At 41.0% G+C, this 18,406-nt stretch overlaps 1 protein-coding gene across 10 annotated transcripts in view; it reads left to right on the plus strand.

The window, feature by feature from the left end:
* The window catches only part of LOC121080394 (adenomatous polyposis coli protein-like), a 134,275-nt gene that overhangs the window by 47,358 nt on the left and 68,511 nt on the right, over positions 1-18,406 (plus strand). For all 10 annotated transcript variants that reach the window (XM_040578379.1, XM_040578377.1, XM_040578384.1 and 7 more), the window contains 2 exons: positions 7,672-7,780; positions 11,565-11,678. In XM_040578379.1, coding sequence (XP_040434313.1) covers positions 7,672-7,780; positions 11,565-11,678 — 223 coding nt within the window. The remainder of the gene's footprint in view (positions 1-7,671; positions 7,781-11,564; positions 11,679-18,406) is intronic.

Below are 18,406 nucleotides of genomic sequence, written 5' to 3' on the forward strand. Positions count from 1 at the left end.
ATATCGATACCCCCCTTTTCTAGGAAGTTCCGAGAAATCAATCTGCCAATGTTGCCCTGGAACATTTCCTTTCCCAATTTTTCCCAACTTTGGCCCCTTGGTAATCTTAGGATTAGTCTGGAGACAAAGATCACATTGTTGGGTTACTTGTCTAATAGTAGTATACAAATTTCGTGCTATTATATTTTTAGTGAGATCCTTATATAGAGCTTCTGCCCCCCAGTGCCTTTTTCTATGTTCTTCCCGAACTACTGACCATACCATGTAGGAAGGAATCACTATTCTCCCATGTGAGATTACAGCCCACCCTTCCTCATTATATGATCCTTTAGGTCAGAAATCAGTTTGCGATCTTCTTTAGTATAGTCTGGTTTACCTTCTAGAGATATTTGTCCATCGGGTATTAGCGCACCCTCTACCTTGATTGCTTTTCTGGCTGCCTGTTTTGCTTCCCTGTCCGCCAGTTCATTTCCTCTTTCTAATTCTGTGCTCACTTTCTGGTGTGCCTTGATGTGCATAATTGCCACCCTTTCAGGAAGCTGGACCGCATTTAGGAGTTTCAAAATTTCTTCCGCATGTTTGATGATTTTTCCTTGGGAGTTTAACAGTCCCCTTTCTTTCCATATTGCTCCATGAGCATGTACCACTCCAACGGCATATTTAGAATCAGTCCAAATATTTATAGGCTTTCCCTGAGCTCTCTCCAGAGCTCGAGTAAGGGTTATGATTTCAGCCTTCTGTGCCGAAGTGTCAGCTGGTAGCGGTCCCGATTCTATCACTTCTTCAGAGGTTGTAACAGCATATCTGGAATGTCGCTTTCCATTCAGCATATAGCTGCTCCCATCCGTGAACCAATGTTCAGCTCCATTAATAGGAACATCCTTGAGATCTGTCCTACTAGAATAAGTGGCTTCGATTGTTTCTAGACAGTCATGATCGACTGATTCGCCAACATTCCCATTAAGAAATGAGGCCGGATTGACGATGTTTGTAGTCACGATCTCAACATCATCTTGTTCCACCATTATGGCCTGGTATTTTAGGAATCTCTGTGGGGAGAGCCAATGCCCCCCTTTTGTTTCAAGGACTGCAGACACTGTGTGGGATACTAAGACAGTCATTTTCTGGCCCAAGGTAAACTTCCGGGCCTCCTGGATGTTTAGGATGACAGCTGCTACTGCTCTCAGGCAACCAGGCCACCCTTTTGCAGTGGCATCCAGCTGTTCAGAGAAGTACGCCACTGCCCGTCTGTATGGTCCCAAATCTTGTGCCAGTATTCCTAATGCCATTCCCTGTTTCTCATGGGAAAATAGGAAAAATGGCTTACTCACATCAGGAAGTCCTAGTGCTGGTGCCGACATTAAGGCTTTCTTCAGTTCATGGAAAGCTCTGTCTGATTCAGCATCCCACTGAAGATCCTTCTGATTAGCTGCTATCAGGGAATATAATGGTTTAACAAGCAAGCCATAATTACATATCCAAAGCCTGCACCATCCTGTCATTCCCAGAAATGTCTGCAGTTCCTTTACAGTTTGTGGTCGGGGGGCTTGGCATATGGCTTCTTTTCGGGCCTTCCCTAGGACCCGTTGTCCGGCACTGATCTCGTACCCTAGGTATGTGACTTGTTGTAACACCACCTGTGCCTTCTTCTTAGAAACCCGATATCCTTGTAGTCCCAGAAAGTTCAGCAGGCTCACAGTCCAAATAATACAAGATTCTTCAGTTCTGGTTGCAATAAGAAGATCGTCTACATATTGTAACACTTTCCCTTCTCCTGGTGGTGGTTCCCATAACTCCAAATCCTTTGCTAATTGGTTTCCAAAAATTGTGGGGCTATTTTTAAACCCCTGTGGCAACACCGTCCATGTGAGCTGGGTCTTTCGACCGCTTCTGGGATTTTCCCATTCAAAAGCAAAAATTCTTTGGCTGGCTTCATGGAGAGGGAGGCAAAAGAAGGCATCTTTTAAGTCTAAAACTGTGAACCAAGCTAGGTCAGGTGTCAGGGTGGTTAGTAAGGTATAGGTGTTAGCTACTACAGGATACAGATCCTCTGTTATTTTGTTAATGGCCCTTAAATCTTGAACTATCCTATAAGACCCATCAGGTTTTTTAACTGGGAGGATAGGTGTGTTAAATTCTGACTCACATTCTTTTAGTAGTTTTAATTCTATGAATCGCTCTATATTTGGACGAATTCCTTCCCTATCTTCCCTTTTCTGTGGGTATTGTTTAATTCTTATCGCACTCTGTCCTTCCTTTAATTTTACTATAACAGGTGATGCATTCTTGGCATGTCCCGGTATGTCAATTGCCCATACTCCGGGATATACCTGATCAATAATTCTGGTATCAATTTCCCTTTTTATAGGAGTACTGGCCAAAGATAGGCTCATAACCTGTATGTATTGATGATCATTTACCTCCAGAGTAACTTCCCCTTTTTTAAATTTGATTGTTGCCTCCAATTGTTCTAATAAGTCCCTACCAAGAAGGGCCTTTGGGGAATTTGGCATTCTTGTTTGTTTTCTTAGTTTGTACTTTAAAGGTTTCAGGATGTTTTCCTGGTGGCCAGCAGCTCCCACAACTGTAACAAATAATTATTTTTTACTGAAGTTCAACAAATAAGTTGGTTTCGTATTCACTAAAATTCCACCTCATACCCATTCCCTGCCCTAAAGGGCAGTTATGGGTCCTGTTGTACTGCAAATGCTGCAGCAATTGGGGTGACATTGTCAGGTCCTTCTGCTCAATTGTCAGCAACAGCAACCCCTCCTCCCCACCATCAGGAGGATTCGGGGCAGGAGATGCTGTTCCTGCTCTGCAGGTTACACAGGCCTGCCTCTGCAGCGGCATTTCTGTTTTAACTCTTTCTTACCCTGAATGCAAATCTGCTACTTGTTGCTTTAAGTCTGTGTTATTACATATCAGCCTTCGCAGGCAAATAGCAAACACCCTGCCGTGCATCCAGCATGACTCAGCCGCACCTTCGAGGGGGTACGGGGGTCTGTACAAACTCACCCCAATACTTTAACACTTTCACAAGGTCTTTGATTCTCCACCCACCCCCGCCTCAGGTTTTACATACATTAGTACAAGTTTTTATCTTACAACGTGTTTCATTCTGGTTGCTCCACAGAAGGAACCGCAACCTGAGCTTTTTAACACAAAAATTTCAACAAGAACATCTTTCTAGTTTAGGTCTCAGGTTTTTTTTTTTCCATCCTTTTCTAGAGCCATAATCAAAGATCAGGTGATGTTAATCCCGCACTCTTTCTAGTGCTAGTACCATAGGATCCCGAGGGGGTACTAATCCACAGTCCTTTTGCCACTCGGGTTTGTCCTGGAGGACAAAGAACATGTCTGCATATGATACTTTGTCCCATTTTCCCTCTCTCCTCAGAAACAACATTAATCGCAGGAGAGTGTTATAATCTAACGTTCCTCCCTCCTGAGGCCATTTCGCATCACTCCAATTTATACAAAAGCCACCACTGATTACAATATTTAATCAATTTCCTTCTATTTTCGGTACCACCATGTCCTACGATATCACTCCAATGTTTTAATATACAACCCAAGGGCGATTTTTCACAGGGCTTACTCCTTCCATTTCCCATTTTGCAATTTTAATCACTTTTTCTCCGGCCGCCTTAGCCACCCAAGGTCGGAAACACAGATAGAGCTCCTTACTTGTTTTGCACTCAAACGCGCGTCTCAAGCACTCTTGCACTCACACTTAGTCAAATAATTAAGCTATACACGGAAAATCAAAATGCGCATCTCAATCACACCATTCACACTCTCCGGGCAGCCCGCAGTCACACAAGCAGTATGTTATACGGTACCGTGCACTTATGTACAACTTTTAGGAACACTGACAGTTCACAAAGTATGCATTTCAATGAACAATTGCCAAAAAACAAACAACAAACAAAACCCCAAATTTTTCCTGGTCTTAAGCAGAGTGTTAAGTTTTCCGCTACTTGCCACGAATTACCAGAATATTATTATTTTTCAACATACATTTCATAACTCCGAGTTTTGAACATGTAACAAGACAACACATAGAACAAACAAGACACAGAGCGCTATTTCAGTTGTTACATTCTAGGAATTCCCCAATTCTTAAGACAACCCAATGGAAGTTTTTAGCTTCCCCCTTTTTTCCTACGCAAAAGTTTCCCTTTTACTTTTGCTAAGAGGTCCCTCTTGTTCCTGTGAGATTCCGCCTTATTCCGTCCCGCCCCCCGCTTTCCGTCACGAGGCCTCCGGGCTTTTAGGAATGGCAGTAACCTCGGGTTTGCTCGATCTGCCCTCAAGATCGCTAGCGGCCACCCCTTGGTCAGCAAACCCCCTCCCAAGGTACCTTTCCTCCTGGGGACTACGCTGCGCGCCGGACGTCTCCGTGCGTCTCACCAGCCGCCCCGTTACTAAACATACCGTTTTATCCGCGGATCCAGGGGTTCTCTTCTGCTCCCGGGTGAACAGCTGAGAAGAGGAGGCTCCTCCGAGGAAATCTCCCGGGGCGCGCCTAGGAGCGTCCGCTCCGCAGCTGGTCCCTCAGCCGAGCAGAAATCCTCCTGCCTGGCTCGCCAAAACTGACGTGCGGAATTTGACTCTATAACTCGAAAGTTATAAAGTAGGTATGTTTATTGCGCGCAGATGCACGGGGGATCGCTCCTCCACAAGCGTGCATGCCCGAAGTGACGAACCATCCCACATTTATACAATGAAACAAATGAATATTCAATTAACGCCTATACATATTCATTACCTAAACCCCGCTTCGTATGTTAATTAGCTTATCAGTCCTTTGCCTGGAATGTAGTGGTCTTGCAGGTTTGTAGGTGATTCATGTCCTTGTGACCATCCGATCTTCTTCAGCAAGGAAAGGTGATTCATGTTCTTGTGACCATCCAATCTTCTCCAGCAAGGAGACAGCACTCCCTTCCTCTAGATAGCATTTGAATGTCTCTCATCTTTTCTCATTCTCTTTTAAATAGCCCCTTTGTTAGAGAAAGAAGGGCAGGCGTCTCCCCGTCTCCCCTTTGTTAGAGGAAGAGGGGCAGGCGTCTCCTCAAAAACTGTAGTTGTCTCCTCAGAGCTGTGTGCCTATGTGACCAGACACCGCACCCATGACCAGTCACCATACCCACATTCCTTGAGCAGACATATACAATCACAGTCGGTGTTAAGCGTCCCCATTTCACACTATTTCTCCATATCAAAATCAGTATACCCATTCATCTGGACTTCCAATACCTTTTTCAGGTTACTCGGGGAAAGATACAGCTAACATAGACAAGGCTTCCTCAGGGCTTTGCTGGGTCCTCCACTATTTTTCTAAAATTTTAGTAAAAGATTTGCAGGATGATGTGTTTAAAACATTGATCTGGTTTTGATACAGTATGTTGATGATTTATTAGTAGCCAAGGAATCTTGTATAGCTGACACCCGTGCCTTACTGTTTGCTTTAGCTGAGAAGGGCCATTGAATTTCTTCACATAAGTTACAATTATTTTTTTTTTATGGAAGCGTAAAATATCTGGGTTACATTCTCCAGGAAGATCCGAGAACCATATTACTGCCATTCAAAATATTCCCCAACCATTTCTTAAAAACAAATGCAGGCCTTTTTAGGAGCTGTAGGATTCTGCTGACCCTGGATAGCTGCTTTCGAGGAAATGGCAAAAGTACTCATACAAAGATAACTGCTCAAGATGCTGGAGAACCAATTCACTGGGCAACAGACAAAGTAAATACATTTGAGCTTTTGAAGCAAGCTGTACCTGCTCTGGGATTGCCAGGCTATTTTGTATATGAAGGGAAAGGAATAGCCTCTGGAATGTTAACTCAAAGCCATGGGAATGACAATGTCTGACTGCATATTATTCAGCTCAGGGAGATCTGGTAGCTCAAGGATCTGTTGCCTGCACTTGTGCAATAGCTGCTGCAGCACTCTTAGTTGAATGGAGTAAAAATCTAGTGCTTGGACACCCTCTGATAGTACAAGTACCACACAAAGTTGAAATGCTACTGTCACAGCACGTTATGCAGGCAATGTCACCACAGTGAGTTGCTATGAGCTGATTCTCTTAACAGTGGAAAACATAGCAACTAAACAGTGTAATACACTGCACCCTCTACCCTACTCCCTTTACCTGGGGAAGGAACTCCACATTATGTAATAACAATTTGTGAAGCCAAAAAGACTCAAAAAGATTTAACAGATGTGCTGTTTCTAAATCCTGATCTAGAACTATTTGTAGGTGGTGTTGTAGTTGTTCCTTTGGTGCTTTTCAGTGCAGCAAGCTCCTCTGTGACTTCGAAACAATAATTTGTCCCACGAATGAAAATTAGAAGTTGTGCAGAATCACAAACATCATTGCTTTCGTCGAGTGCCAATGAGAAACAGCAAAGTTTTTTTGAGGAGTTTTGCAACTGCAGATTCAAATTTTCCCCCATTTCTTCAGTCCTTTGTGTAATTGCAGGTCCTGAAAGCCTCACTGTACTAAATAAATCCGCCTTCTCTGGACACATCTCTTTGGCCACAGAAAGAAGGCATTCTTTAACAAATTCTCCCTCTGTGAATGCTCTGCCAGTGCGCGCTACGAGCTTGGCAACTTGATAGCTTGCTCGAAGTGATGACAAATTGAGCTGCTTTTGCTTCACAAACGTATTTTGCTGAGTTGTCAATCCATGTTTCAGTCTTAATATTTTATCTTTTCTCACTTGTCCGACCAAAGAATCATATTTACCTTTATGTTGAGTTTCGTAGTGTCGACGCAAATTGTATTCCTTTGACACAGACACTGAATTCTGGCATATCAGACAAACAGCTCGCTCTTTGTACTCCGTGAAAAAATAATCAGAAGTCCACTTTTCTTGGAACACCCCGCACTCGGAGTCAATTGTTCTTTTTTTTGACATGATGGTGCGCGCGCTTCCCACTGGTGCTGGCTTGCTTGTCCTGCCTGGGAGCTGGAGGGAGGGAGGGAGAGACGGGGGAGCCGCCCCCCTCGCCGATGCCACCGCCCCCCTCCTCAGCCCGGCCGCGCAGTCCGGACAGGGTGGCCAGAAGGGACTGAAGGGACTTTGCCGCGCCGGGGCTCTGACGATTCACCCTCGCAGTGCAGAGGCTGCCGACTGAGCTTGCCCGGCAGAGGAGATTGGGGGGGTGTGTGTGTCTGTAAATACTGGGGGCCGGATTGAGGACCCTAGGGGGCCGTATCCGGCCCCTGGGATGTAGTTTGAGGACTGCTGTTCAGCAACATCCAAGCCTTTTCTTAAATAGCAGTTGTCGTTTGCTGCATCGCATAAAGCATATTGTCATAAAGAAGCATGATGTAAGTTAGCATGTGACTAATAAATGCTTAGATTTCACAAAATGCCTCAGCTATAGATTTCAAACTGAATTTATAAAATAATATAGGTATTCTTTCTTTTACAGATGTGGACCTGATATACAAGAATTTAAAGTGATTTGCTTAGCACAGTATAGTTGGTTGATTAGTGAGGGCCAGGGAACAGAACCGACCTTAACTTCTTTGTGCCATCTTCATCAAACCTCATTATTTCACCTTTTATATAGGTATCAATGCTTATTGCTGTACTTGTATTTGATAACGAAGACTCTAGTAGTGAGGCATTTCTGGCTTTTGTTTTTGATAGATCTCTGTTGCTTGGGGAGCTTGAGAAGGAAGAGAAAGAAAAGGACTGGTATTATGCTCAGCTTCAGGACCTTACTAAGAGAATTGATAGTATTCCCTTTACTGAAAAAGTAAGTAACTACAGCATGCTCATTTATGTATCTGATGCTACAATCTCTGTTTAGATGCTGTATATATTTTATGAATTTACGGCCGTTCTCTACTATTGTTTTCAGATAAAGCATTTTTTTGTTCACTATGCAAATTAATTCAGACTAAATAATGTATTTTTTCCTTTGCAATTCCCTGGTTTTCAGATGTTGTTTTACCTGCTAAAATTCATACCTATCAGTATGAATGTCAGTGCTAGAGAGGAGCACTGAAAAGTTATGACAGATGAGTTATACGTCAGTAGGTTTCTTCTTTGACTGTATCCCCCACAGTTCTTTTATTTTATGGATTTTTTTAATTTTAAGAGCAATATTAGCATAAGAGACCATCTAAACAGGAGCTCTAATTTCAGAGCATTGAGTAAAATGGTGCTATAGCCTATGCAGATATTAACGCCCCTGTAAACTTTTACCTTGGCATCTCCAAACTATAGTCAAGTCACTGTTTTCTGGGATAACGAAGACCTCTGATATCCCAGATAATACACATTTTCCTGGTGTCAGACCTCATCAGCTTGGATATATTTGCAGTGCATTCTTTAGTACATACAGTTATTGGAAGACTTGGTTGCCCATCTTTACAGAGCCATATTTGCTCAGGAATCAATTTAGCTGTATTTACACAGTACTGTCAGAACTAGACAGCTTCCTGGAAGTAGAAATAGAATATGGAAACACTTTAGTGGCTGGGGTGAAACAGCTGAACTTCAGCAAATCTAATGTTGAGTTAATCAGAAAACCAGGGACAAGGGGAGAAAGAAGGAAAAAGACCTTGAAGAAACGCAATCCATTTCCCAAAAGCATTGTTGGCTGTATCTGTGTCACAGGTTTTAAGATGAAGTTTCCTCAACTTCATAGGTAATCAATTAACTTAGCTTTTTGTATTATTAGAATGTTTTACTTAACATCTATACTAAATCTCTTTTGTGGCAATTTATGTCCATCACTATTTATTCCATCCACGGTGGAACGGTAGATCCCATTCTTTTTTAGCACTGTTTTACATACTTGTAGACTGTTCTCTCTCTTGTTGGCTTTCGGAATTGACCTTGGTGAAGTCTTGGGAGACCTGCTGGTGGTGACTTGTTTATCTGCAAACTAAATAATTGTCAAAAAACAGTGAAGAGTTGACTTCTAGCAATAATGAAAAATACATCAGCCATAATTTAATTTTCTAAGAATAAATAAAACTTTTAAACTTTGTCATAGTTTCCTCAAAATTTCACATTTCTGCCTCTCAGTTCTGCTCACATTTTTGTCTCATGCTTTGAAATTCACAACCTTCTCATTTCTGTGCATCTACCAGAATACAGTCGGGCACTAGGGTTGTGCTTCAAGCTTTACCTTTCTTTTCATATGTCTGTAGTTGAAGGCTTCCTTCTGACCTTCTTTTAAGACCCTTTTCCAGAACAAAAAGGGTAATGAATAATGCCTTCATAAGATCTCTGCATATTATTGGTGGAACAGAGTAGCTATTGTATACTGGCTTTGGTTTTTCCTTTTTCCATACCAGGAGAACCTCTAGAACAAAGCAGCAAAGGTAATTTCTGTCTTTTGTCAGTGACCACAAATAATATGGTGCTATAGTAATACCAAAAGGTCTGCCATGTCCCTGTAATACATAGCATTGTTTTAAGACTGATGGTGAAATATAGTAGCATATTTGGTTTATGTGGCAAGGTTTTCAGGAGGGGGGCACTACAGGAGTGGCTTTTGGGAGAAGACACCAGAAGTTCCCCCCATGTTAGAGCCAGTTTCAGCCAGCTCCAAGACAGCTGGCTAAAGCTGAACCAGTCAGCAAAGCTGGTGGTGCCCCTGTGATAACATATTTAAGAAAGGGTAAAAAGCCCTACACAACAGCAGCTGGGAGAGAGAGGACTGAGAATACGTGAAACAACTCTGCAGACACCAAGGTCAGTGAAGAAGGAGGAGGTACTTCAGGTGCCAGAGCAGAGATTCCCCTGCAGCCCATGGAGAAGACCATGGTGAAGCAGGTTGTACTCCAGCAGGAGCAGGTATTCTGGCAGGATCTGTGGTCCATGGGGGACCCATGTTGGAGCAGTCTGTTCCTGATGGACTGTATCCTGTGGAAAGGACCCACACTGGAGCAGTTTGTGAAGAACTGCAGCCCATGGGAAGGGCTCGCATTGGAGAAGTTCATGAAGGATTGTGTCCCATGTATGAGGCCCCACACTGGAACAGGGGAAGAGTTGTGAGGAGGAAGGAGCAACAGAGACAAAGTGTTATGAACTGACCACAACCCCCATTCCCCATCCTCCTGTGCTGCTCAGGGGGAGGAGGTAGAGAAATCAGGAGCGAAGTTGAGTCTGGGAAGAAGGGAGGAGGATGTTTTTAGATTTGTTCTTATTTTCTCACTATCCTACTCTGTTATTAATTGGCAAATAATTAAATTGATCTTCCCCAAGTTGTGTGTTTTGCCTCTAATGGTAATTGGCAAGTAATCTCCCTGTCCTTATTTTGACCCATGAGCTTTTCATCATATTTTCTTCTCCTGTCCTGTTGAGATGGGGGAGTGATAGAGCAGCTTGGTGGGCACCTGGCAACTAGTTAGGGTCAACCCACCACAAGTAGTTAGGTGCTTTGTAAAACTTCTTCCTGAAAGATTGTAAATTTTATCAGTCATCTTATACTTGTGTATAATTGCTCCTAATAATGAAGAATGACTGTGCCTTCTGATTTTGTTTTTCATACATTCATGCAGTCGTTTTTGGTTTGTGGTCTATTTACTAGTATCTTTTTGCTGGAGAGCAGACTAGAGAAAAGTCTTCATAAAATTAACTACAGCTGCTCATCACCACCTTTTTTGGAAAGAGCTCATGTTGTCCTTTTCCAGAAAGACAATTCTCACTGATATTTAAGTGATGGACCTTCTAATCCTCCATGACATTAAAAAATTTCTTGACAAGTCAGTGGTTTCAAATACATAGCTATACGGCAGTGGCAAATAAAATGAAATTAAAGTTATATTAATCTAGCAAGAACAGTTAAAGGTAATCATGTGTATCAAAAGATGATATCAACTAATTCACTTTTCTGAGCAAACATGTTTATTGTACCTGTTACTGTTTTCCACATGCTTGAATAACTAGCCTGTGTACATATGATGAAATGGTACAATCTGCCTTGCTGGAAATATTCAAAGCTTGTCTTGACTTGGGCCTGGATAACCTAATCTAAGGCCCTACTTTCAACAGAAGGTGGGATCAGGTGATCTCCAGAAGTTCCTGTCAGCCTAGACTTTTCTATGTTTCTGCAATCTTTTAAAATAAAGCTTGATGGAGTTGAACTTAAATCACCTTTCATGCTAATTTTAAGTATTTTCCCTAAGTTGCAAAGACCTGCTTATTAAAATAAACATTAAAATTATAAACTAGCTTTGCTGATGCCTTGAAAAATATATTGGTTGGAGTACCTTTCCTTAAGCGATGTTGTAGGTTAAAAATTCAACAGCTATGTTAAAAAAACAGAATAGTTAAATGTTAATGATTATGTTGTCTCAATGTTTATATCGCTTTTAGTTATTTGACAAGACTTGCAGGTAGTCTGTTGGTTTAACAATATTACGTGCTCTTGTTTTTAACAATGTAGTAATATATTAAGGGTCTATTTTCATGTTTTGTTTATGAAGTTTGGTGTGTAAATGGAATTGTTTTGCTTTTGTTCAAAGAAATACATAGTTTATATCAACCTTATTTAAAATGCCTTCTTTGTACTTCAATTTCAGTTCTCCTTGCAAACTGATATGACCAGAAGGCAGTTAGAGTATGAGGCAAGGCAAATCAGAGCTGCAATGGAAGAACAACTAGGTACTTGCCAGGACATGGAGAAGCGAGCACAGGTATAGTTTTTCTTTCATTAGTAGAAGGAGTGGGAAAAGATTTTCCTGTGTTTTCATTAAGCTATTGATGTTTTATATCTTTAAACTGTGTGTAAGCCCAGTGAATACTTTAGAACATTTATCTAGCCTTTTAAATATAAAAATAAGAAACAAAATATAGAAAATACCTAGTCAGCACAAAGGACCTTTCTCTGCCTGTTTAAAAGAAAGCTTGTGAGTAGGTGGAAGTAGTAGACAATGTCTTGAAAAGAAAGTAATTTTTGATCATTTGATTTTAATTTGTTTCAATTTTAGCTTTGAACAAACATGTAATTGCAACTGCTTTGTTTGTTGTGTTGTTGAAGTTTGTACTTTTAAGTTTAGAGTAAGTTCCAGTTACTGTTAAGTTTCCTTGACCACAAAGCATGCATCAAGGAATAATCTTTGAAAATGAGATATATTGGCAAAATTTAATTTGCATCCTTACCTGTAAATTCTTTATGAATAAAGTATATGTATAATTCTGTATACAAATCATGTTACACACATTTGGAAGTAAATTTCCTTTACACACAATTACATGCTGAATTAATCAGTTGCATGCTGGCTTTAAAAATATACTCCCCCACAGTAGTAGAGTAACAGTTTGAATTATGTATTGCCATCTATTTCCATAGATGATAAATAGCCAACTTTTAATAAAAAATAGTATCTTTAAGCTTCATTTTCTTCACCAAATTTACCTCAACACAAAATTCTACATATGAAATTTCTAATGAATTCTGTTTGTAATTAAAATTTAAACCAGCTTTTTCTAAAGCAAGTAATTTAGTAGAACTTTTCAGAAAATTCTTATGGCTATAGTTTTTAGCAAAATATTCATCCTCTATTTGTAGAGCTCAGTCTATGAGGTATGTACATTAAGGCCATGTAAGGATCTATATTGACGTACTCAGACCAAAGTTCACTCTTCCTTGTTTTAAGCTGCTTGGATAACTGGCTCCGATCTGGAAGCCATATGGCTGTGTTACAGAGGTTTATCAGCTATGGTGCTGCCCTGCACTAATACAGCTGTGCTACTTGTGTGTGACCAGCTCCAAATGAAGGCAGAACAGACTCATAATTGTCTGTATGTCTGGTTAGCCCTGTTGTAAAAGAAAGTAATACTGAATCAACACTAGAACTTCCGAGCATGATTTACTAGCTTCTTACTAACAAACTCGCCAAACTTTTAAGTGCACTCAGAGAATAAATCAAGTATTTCTAAGATTTGACTGTAGTTATGTCACTATAAAAGTAACTAACTAAGTTGTCCCCAAACATATACTTCCCTACACATTGTATTTTAATTTGGGGGGGGGAGGCACTACCAAGAGGATGTTGATTTATTCCCTATACATATATGTAATACCTATATACTTATGGAAATTACTGTTTTAGGATTATATAAAAATTATCAAAATAGGAAATAACTAATTTGCATTGATTTTATTATACTAAGGACAGGCTCCAAAACTAAGTTAATTGTATAAATACATAAAAGCAAATTCCAGATTATTCCACTGTAATGTTCAAACGTGAAAACTGAACTTTTCATATTTGCCAGGTATAGTGAACTTGCTAATTTTTCAACTTACATTTTGCTCTATATTTTTGTTCCTCCACGATTGTGATACAGAATACAACGCCAGATGTAAGTTGGAGGAAGAGAAAAGTTGAGCTATATAAAGACTGGCATTTCAGATAATTATATTAATAGTTCCCAAATACTTATTCTGTGAGAGCTGATAACCTGCCGCTGACCAAGAAATTCAGGTACTAGCTGCCCTTTCTTTTGGACCTTAAATTAATAGTAAAATAATAGTCTTCTTCCTCTCTCATCTGTCATCATTGGGACTTGCTTCTTTTAACCTTGTTCTTATGAAACACTGTGTACATTACTTAGCTCACAGAAAATTATTTATGCATTATCCTTTATGGAGTTTGTATACGGCCACACACTCAACAGTTATTAAAAAAGATGCATTATTAGCGTTAGCAATTTATTTTAGCTTATCCATTCAAACTTTACATGGTAGTTCTTGTTTGAGAATAGAAAAGGCATGAATAATCAAAATAAAATTTGATTAACTAAGTATTGTAGTCTAATACTTATAAGCAGAAGTAAAATTTCATTTCTGTAGATGTGGTGAGTTGAGCTCAGCTAGCAGCCAAATGCCTACCCAGACTCATTCATTCCCCTCTCGCATGGTATGGGAACAGAATAGAAGAAAGTTGAAAAGACCAAAATAATGACAGTTTAATAGGGAAAGCAAAAGCTGCATGTGCAAGCAAAGCAAAAATAAGAATTAATTCACTACTTCCTATCAGTAGGCAGATGTCCAGCTACTTCCTGAAAAGCAGGACCTTAGCACGCATAATAGTTGCTTGGGAAGACAAATACCATAAGCACAAACATCTCCCCCTTGCTCCTCCTTTCACTGAACTTTTATTTCTGAGCATAGCATCTCGTGGTATGGAATATCCCTTTGATCAGTTGCAGTCATCTGTCATGACTGCTTTCCCTCCCAGTCTCTTGTCCATACTCAGCCTACTTGTTGTTGGGGGAAGGAAGGGAGAGAAAGCCTCGTTCCTGTATAAGCACTGTTCAGTAGTAGCCAAAACATTGGTGTTATCAAGGATGCTTTAACCACAAATACAAAGCACAGCACCACAGAGGCTGCTATAAAGAAAGTTAACTGCATCCCAACCAGACCCAGTACAGCAAAATCTTAAAAAATAAATTTTATTTCCAAGACTTGAAATCATGTTCACATAGAATATATTTTTCCTTTATACCAGAACAAAAATTATGTCTTGTCACAAGTACTCAGTGAGCCAACTAGGAAAGATGCCCTCCTAGGCTTGTTGTTTGCAAACAGAGAAGAACTCATGGAAGGTGTGTTGGTAGGTGGCTGTCTTTGCCACAATGAACATGAAGTGGTTGAGTTTAAAATTTTCAGTGTAATAAGAAAAAAGGACAGTGTTGCTGCACTCTCAAAACTAGCTAGCTGCAACAATCTCTTTTACCATCACATAGCAAGTTAACTTCAACAAGTAGTTAGCACACCTTGCCCCAGCACAGCCACCAACCCCCCACAAGCTCTCAAAAATCCACCTACCATTCATGCTGTTTCTTCACACTCTTCAGGCCACTCCCTCCACTTCTCACCTCTGCTGCCTTCTCCTTGTATTTCCTTCTCCAGATCTCTCTTCATTGGCTGCCCAACCTCTTAACAGAACCAGCCACAGCTGCACCTTGTCTACATCAGCCAACCCACACACCCCCCAAGCCAACCCACAGTTGTATATTATCAATGCTAATTAACCCAGCCTTATTCCTCCACAGGACAACAAAGTTGCTACCCTGGATTTCAAGAAAGCAAACTTTAAGCTGTTCAGGGAGCTGGTTAGCAGTGTCCCCTAGGAATTTGTTTTTGAGGGCTTAGGGGTCCATGAGTGCTGGTCAGTCTTTAAGAAACACCTTTTAGAAGCACAGGAGCAGGCTATCCCATTGTGTCAGAAGTGAAGCAAATGGGGCAGAAGACCAGCTTGGTTGAACAGAGAACTCCTTGTGGAGCTCAGAGGAAAAAGAAAATGTATAATCTCTGGAAGCAAGGTCAAGCTTTGCAGGAAGATTACACAGCTGTGGTTCATATATGCAGGGAGAAGACATGTAAGGCCAAAGCTCAACTAGAGTTGAAACTGGCCAGTGTTGTGTCAGACAATAAGAGAAGCTTTTTAAAGTATGTTCAATAGCAAGAGGAGGTCTAAGGGAAACATTGGACCAACGCTTGTTGAACATGATCTAATAGGGATGAAGAAAAAGCAGAGGCATTCAGTGCAGGTTTTGCCTCAGTCTTAAGTAAGATTGATAGACCTTGGGCTGCCCAGTCCTCTGAGTTGGAGGACTACAGCTGCAGGAACAGTGACTTTCCATTTGCAGACACTGAAATTGTAGGGGACCAGCTATATCAGCTGAATGTTTGCAAGTCCGTGAGGCCTGATGGGATTCATCCCAGAGTTCTGAAGGAGCTAGTGGATGTTATGGCAGAACCCTTCTCGATCATCTGCCAAAGGTCTTGGGAGTCTGGGGAGGTCCCTGCTGACTGGAAGCTACCCAATGTTATTCCAATTTACAAGAAGGGCATGAGAGAAGACCCAGGGAACTACAGACCTGTAGAGGAATGAAGCTGGGTTAATTAGCATTGATAACATACAACTGTGGGTTGGCTTCAGGGGTGGTGGGTTGGCCAATGTAGTTAAGGTGCAGCTGTGGCTGGTTCTATTAAGTGGTTGAGAGCCAATGAAGAGAGAGTACCTGAGGAAGAAGCAAGAGAAGAGGGAGCAGGTCCTGGATGAGGGTAGTAGAGGGACTGGCATGAAGAATGTGTTGGTATGAGATGGTAAAAGACCTTGTTGCAGCTTGATAGTTTGGATAGTGCTGTGACACAAACCTGTTAGTCTAACTTCAGTACTGTCATGGTTCACTCAGTGGACTTGTAATGGTTTGTTTACCATGATCTCGAAGTGCAAAAATCAAGGTGACTATGCTAAGGAGTTATGCTTCAATTAAACAGCACAATTTTATTATTTGCCTGTGAAGTGGAGTGTGATAGGTAAAAAGATAGAAAGTGAAGGAAAAGATAAAGTAAAAAGGAAAGAGGATTATAGTTACCACCATGGGTCCAAGGTGTCCCTATGGTCCCAGGTCAAGGCAGTGTCCCACCAGTCCTTCCGATCGTCGTGATCCTTGGTGGGGGAGATCTCCTAAAATTCGGTTGCTAAAGAGTCCTCTTTTTATGCTGAGTAATACACATTGCTCCTCCTCTGGCCCATGGTTTGTTGTCAGTCTCTGCCTTCTTGAGCAAGGTTATCACACGTGTTATGGTTTGTTGTAATGACAACAGTTGTTATGTGACCGTATTGTAGTTGTTCCTTCCAGCGCTGGGTATTAGGGAGCGGCATAGTACTCCCCATACCATGCAGTTTTCCTTCAGGGTCTCAGTGTCCATGAGGAGCACGTTCCATCTCCAGGTCTCTGTTAGCAATGTTGAGACAATATTGTTCTCTTTAGACTGACTCTTACGCCATCACGTGGCTCAACATTGTTATCAGGACCACGTGGCAGCGATATAACCCTCTAAGAGGGGAAAAAGAGGATAGGGAAAGAAAAAGGGGGAAAGGAGAATGACAGACAGTAAAAGAAGGGGGGAAATAATCAACTTTATATCAAACAATTTACAATAATCAAATGATATTCATAAAAATGACTAAACATAAATCTGTTTAGGTCTTGCACAATTTTCCTTGTGTCAGTAGATTTAGGGATGTCCACATTGGAGGGGATATTCAGCAAGTTATGTGCATTGATTACAGATGTCAAATATGTCAATTGTTTTACCATTTTCCAATTTAAAACATACAATATCATTGACAAAACAAGACCGATCAAGACCAATATCAAAAGAACAACAATAGGGTGACACAACTTGTTCAAGAAGCCAGTAGCAGTCGGTCGCCATCCAAAAAGTGTGTCCCACCATCTATATTCTGCATCTTTTCTCACTCTTCTCAAGACACGGTGTATTTATTCCACATTGTGATGGACAGTTATCAGGGTTTTCTGTCTGTTTTCTCTAACCTTTTCCAGAATCTTGATCAAGTCTTGATGCTGTAACAATTGTTTTACCAAGGTGAGATTCATCTCAATGGGTACAGGCTGCAATTCATGAATCAGTGTATAATTAAATTTCAAGAGCTGGTGAGATGTGACTGGGGCTAAATAGGAAAAGTCATATTCAGTGATGTTAATAAAATTACAAACACAAAAATTTGAATGATTCTTAGTATCCACAATCACCATATCTACAGATAAAGAATTACAAGCAGTCCTCAAACATGCACAACCTTTGCCAATATATACAAGCACTGTTTCAGAGTTATCGTCAGGACAAATTTCGAAATGACAGATATTCTGTGTAGTGTCTAAACAAATGTCCTGTGCTCTGATTGCCTTGCCTTCACAGATGAACCCTTGTTGTTCCCACACGATACAAGATTCCAAATCTACAGTTTGCCATTTCTCATCCACCTTTTGGGCCCATACTCTATGCTCAAAAGGATAGAGTATGGTTCCATTGTGATTCAACCCTAAGGCAATAATGGGGTAGATTACATTTATTGACGCATGGGATATTGTCAATACGAAAGCGGTGGCAATGTTTGTGGTGGGGTTATAAGTAAAGTTTACCAAATTTCACCAGGACTGGAGTTTCCTCTCAAAGTCAGTGGCACTATCCCAGACTATTTTCCGAATTTCAGTGGGGAAAATGCCTCCTTCACCTTCTCTAATAATCGAGGCAGCCACCGATTATATCCATAATTAGGCCTGGATACAACTATAGTCAAAGAAAGGTTATTCTGGATTATACCAAGTGAAGAGGGTCCCCGTGGAGAGTCGGCCGAGTCATGACAATCACACCAATATGATTACATGTCGAGCTCGCTTTATTAAACATTCAGGCTATATTTATAACTTTAACTGTTCATGCAATTCTACATACAGGTGATTGGATAAAAGTCTCTGATCATGTGAGCGTCCGTATCGCTGATTGGTGAGCATGCTGCAGGCGCCTGATCAGGGTGTGCTGACTTTGCGGTTCCCAGGTCCTGTTTGCACCTGGCTTGTTTGTGCATAGCTTGTTTTC

This window comes from Falco naumanni, chromosome W (assembly GCF_017639655.2).
Source record: "Falco naumanni isolate bFalNau1 chromosome W, bFalNau1.pat, whole genome shotgun sequence".
NCBI classification, from domain to species: domain Eukaryota; kingdom Metazoa; phylum Chordata; class Aves; order Falconiformes; family Falconidae; genus Falco; species Falco naumanni.